Consider the following 3534-nt stretch of genomic DNA (forward strand, 5'->3'; position numbering starts at 1 on the left):
GGGGGCATTTTCTTGCTCGATTAGTTCTCAGGCTTGTGTATTAGTTATAGTACTAATCAAGAGCGAGAACATTGAGTTACCTTAGAATTTATCCCATTTCTAATTTTTCGGCATACCCCGTTTTCCAGCTCGAACATGATGCTTGGCGTCTTCTCTCTTGGATTTTTTCTGTCCATTTTGGCAGTTCACGGTGCCATCAGAACAATTAACCATGACCAAGTGCAACCGTTTTCTCAACCAGAACCAACCACGGATTCAGAGAAGTCTGCTGTCAAATACAAACCGCAGCTCCATATCTCGTACGGCTGTCACCCGTATGCTGCTGTACAGGCGGATGGCTCCGTAAGTGGAGGTCTAAACCGGTCTGGTTGGGCCAACGGTGACCGCAAAGGCTCTGACTTGGGGTCCCAGGTCTATTCGCGATCCGACTGGTACAGGGGGAAATGGGCCATCGTGTACGCTTGGTACTACCCGAAGGGGCCTGTTTTCACGGAAACCGGACCACCAGGCCAACGTCACTTCTGGTCATATATAGTTGTGTGGACTGATAGTCCGAAGCCAAACCACTCAACCATTCAGGGCGTGACCATTCCTACCGAGGTGGGTTATGAGATGCAAGTTCCACCGAAGGAAGACTTTATCTTTGAGCAGGCCACAGTCAAGGTGGAGTCTTACCTCAACTCCGAAAATCAGGCCGTTCAGTTAACGGATGAATCCGGTGAGATCCAGGATCTCATCACGTGGGAACAGCTAACGGACCAAGCGCGCGCGACCCTGAGCGAGTTCGACTTCAATATAAAGTGGGCATACGTGGATATGGTGATGCCTTTGAAGGACGACGTTTTCTCGACCATTCTTGAGGAGGCTTTTCCGTTTTAGCGAACTAACATGCGAGCTTTGTTGCCTATGCAAAGCTGGTATCTGACAGTCTTACAAAAAAAAAAAAAAAAAAAAAAACGGTTGGAGGACCGTCCAAATTTAATAAAGAAGCATAAATTCAAACCCCTGTTTTAAGATGTACCAAAGGGCAGGTTTTGTAGTAGCTGGTTTGAGGGGAAAACAAAATATGTTTTAGAGGGTGGAGAGCGTGGACCGGGAGAAATGTAGGGCTTCGCGAATACTGAGATAGGAAACATAAGAAATGTTACGGCATCGAAGCAGTTATACTCAGTAAGACCAAGTTTTAATTACAAAAATGAAGTGATCTGGCTAAATAACTGTAGCTATTGTGCTAGATCGTTCTGCTTCGAACAAGCTTGCTGTCGCTACTCTAGTTCCACATCAAGAGACGGCCCATCTCTTCTAGCACTAATTTGAACAACGCAGACCTGCCAGTTTCACAGTTATATTCAATTGACTCTCATGAAATGTCCCAACTGTAGGGGGATCTCCAGCTTCTAGCCCAGCGAGAAGCTGATCTGATAAGGTAGTCTTGATCTTCTGATCACATCTCCCCTCAATAGCTTCTCCCGTTGTTCCGCTTTCAGACTTCTCTCTAGCTGTCTAGAAATTGAGGCGTTCCGTGCGTCCAAAACCAATTGCTTGGTTGTGTTGCCCTCAGTGATCAGTTAATTTCTTGAACTAAATGAACAGTGTTATCCTATACCGTTTTCATCGCTTTCAACTTAAGATGATAACGCGTTGACAAAGAGTTTTATATAATGGCAATAGTATACCTTGAAAACTGTAATTTTTGCAAATTGCTTTCTTACTCTAGTGTCAGGCATAAACACGGATCACAATGGAATGTAACCGAGCGCAGAATATTGTGTTGCATTGTGCAATGTTGCTCATTATCGCAATGACGTGAGTGCAGCAAGTGAAAGGGATGATAGCACCAATGACGTGAGCGCAGCAAGTGAAGTTCGGAAGCGTGGTGTAGTGGCAGTGACACTGAGACAGTTCACTCTAAGATGATCTTACGATCTGGCAAGCGCAAAGTCTGTACGACGAGCTCAATCGTATTTACCTACGAGGTACATCACTATGAAAATGGTGAAACATCTAGAAAGTTCGTGATGGCTACAGACCTGCATTCTCTATTACAGTTTAAGCAACTCACAGCTGGAGTTATGGTTTTTTTTTAATCTACCGCTTCATGGGTGCTGCGGTGGGAGACGTGTTCACGTTTGGATGTCCAATATTTCACGGTATCGAAGTCGCGGTGGTCGCACAAAAAGGGAGCAATATCGCCCTTGATATGACGAGCAACTTCAACTGGAATGTGTACCCTTACCTTCTCCTACCGGTCGTGAAAAATAACCACATTAGCCTCCTCATCTGTGAGCACTCGATGACGACGAACGCTATTTTCTACCACATTGATTCTCTCGGTTGCACTGATGGCGGTCACAAGGCAAAAGAACTCCTTGAAGCAATGCAGTGGTCTCTCGAAAAAGTAACCCAGAAGTCCCGCACTGATGTCCCGTTGTATTCTTACAGGCCAGCGCCGTTACCGAGCAATAGCTATGACTGTGGAGTGATTACCCTTCACTGTTTAGACAAAATCTGCCGCTATCTGATGCAGCACAAGCCAATATCTCTATTGCATGATATTGCTTATTGCAATGTTAGTAGTACTATGGAATGTATAGTATAGTAATTAATAAACAAGCAGATGTAGGGCGGCTTGTGGAAGCTTCTAGAAGCTTCCATCCGTCCGAACTTCGGGGGCGGCACTTTTACTTTGGCGCGCCCTCCCCCAAGTTCCTATCTTTTTGAAATACTGGTAGCACTTGTTGGTCCCAGGAACCCATGCCGACGAACGCGCAGCTACAAGCCGAGATCGACCAGCTGAATCAAGCGATGGCGGAACGCACGAGAGTGCCCAGCAACCTGCCCAAGCTCACGGGCAAGAGGGGGAAGATGTGCGCGAATGGCTGTTCCAGATCGAGAACGCCTGTCGTATCAACGGGATCGCAATCGACAACGCGAACCCGCGTCTAACAGGAATCGCCGGGTCGGCGATGGAGAAACCGGCTTCGGGGTGGTTCCTGCACTGGGCTTCAACGACGCGAGTGGAGGAGCACACGTGGGGGATTTTCCGTGAGCATGTGCTCCAACCCTTCGAAGCGTCGAACTACCAGTCAGTGCTAAGAGAGAAGCTCCAGCGTCAGAAGCAGACAGCGGATACCGAGACCTACAACGGCGAGTACTCGGCCCTCATCTTTTGAGTTGAAGGCATGGGCGTGCTTGACCAAGTGTTGTTCTATGCAAACGGTCTCAAGCCTCGCACGCGGAGCTATGTGAAGCTCGAGAACACTGAGACGCTGAGTGACACCATGGACTTAGCTGTCAAGTTTGAGGTGACCCACTTCGTGGAGGACGCTAGTGAGCGCAATGTTCGTTACGAGAAGACGAAGGTCTATAGTGCACAAAATCAAGACAACAAGAAAACGTCCAAGGGAAAATCCTTCAGAGGAAAGGGACGGTTCAAACCAAGCTCGAAAACGAAGAGCACGTAGACTCGTACCTGCCACTTCTGCAACAAGCATGGTCACATCAAGGCAAACTGCTTTGCGTGGAAGAAGGAGC

The 3534-nt window shown here is 47.6% G+C and overlaps 1 protein-coding gene across 1 annotated transcript; it reads left to right on the top strand.

Annotated features, from left to right (window-relative positions):
* Nucleotides 1-135: 135 nt before the first annotated feature.
* PPTG_18464 (hypothetical protein) lies at nt 136-879 on the top strand (the record flags this gene model as incomplete). The annotated part of the gene is made up of 1 exon (XM_008916691.1): nt 136-879. The coding sequence occupies one exon, from the start codon at nt 136-138 to the stop codon at nt 877-879; it is 744 nt and encodes a 247-aa protein (XP_008914939.1).
* Between the last annotated feature and the right edge of the window lie 2655 nt (nt 880-3534).

Source organism: Phytophthora parasitica (assembly GCF_000247585.1).
Source record: "Phytophthora parasitica INRA-310 unplaced genomic scaffold supercont2.88, whole genome shotgun sequence".
In the NCBI taxonomy this organism is placed as follows: domain Eukaryota; phylum Oomycota; class Peronosporomycetes; order Peronosporales; family Peronosporaceae; genus Phytophthora; species Phytophthora nicotianae.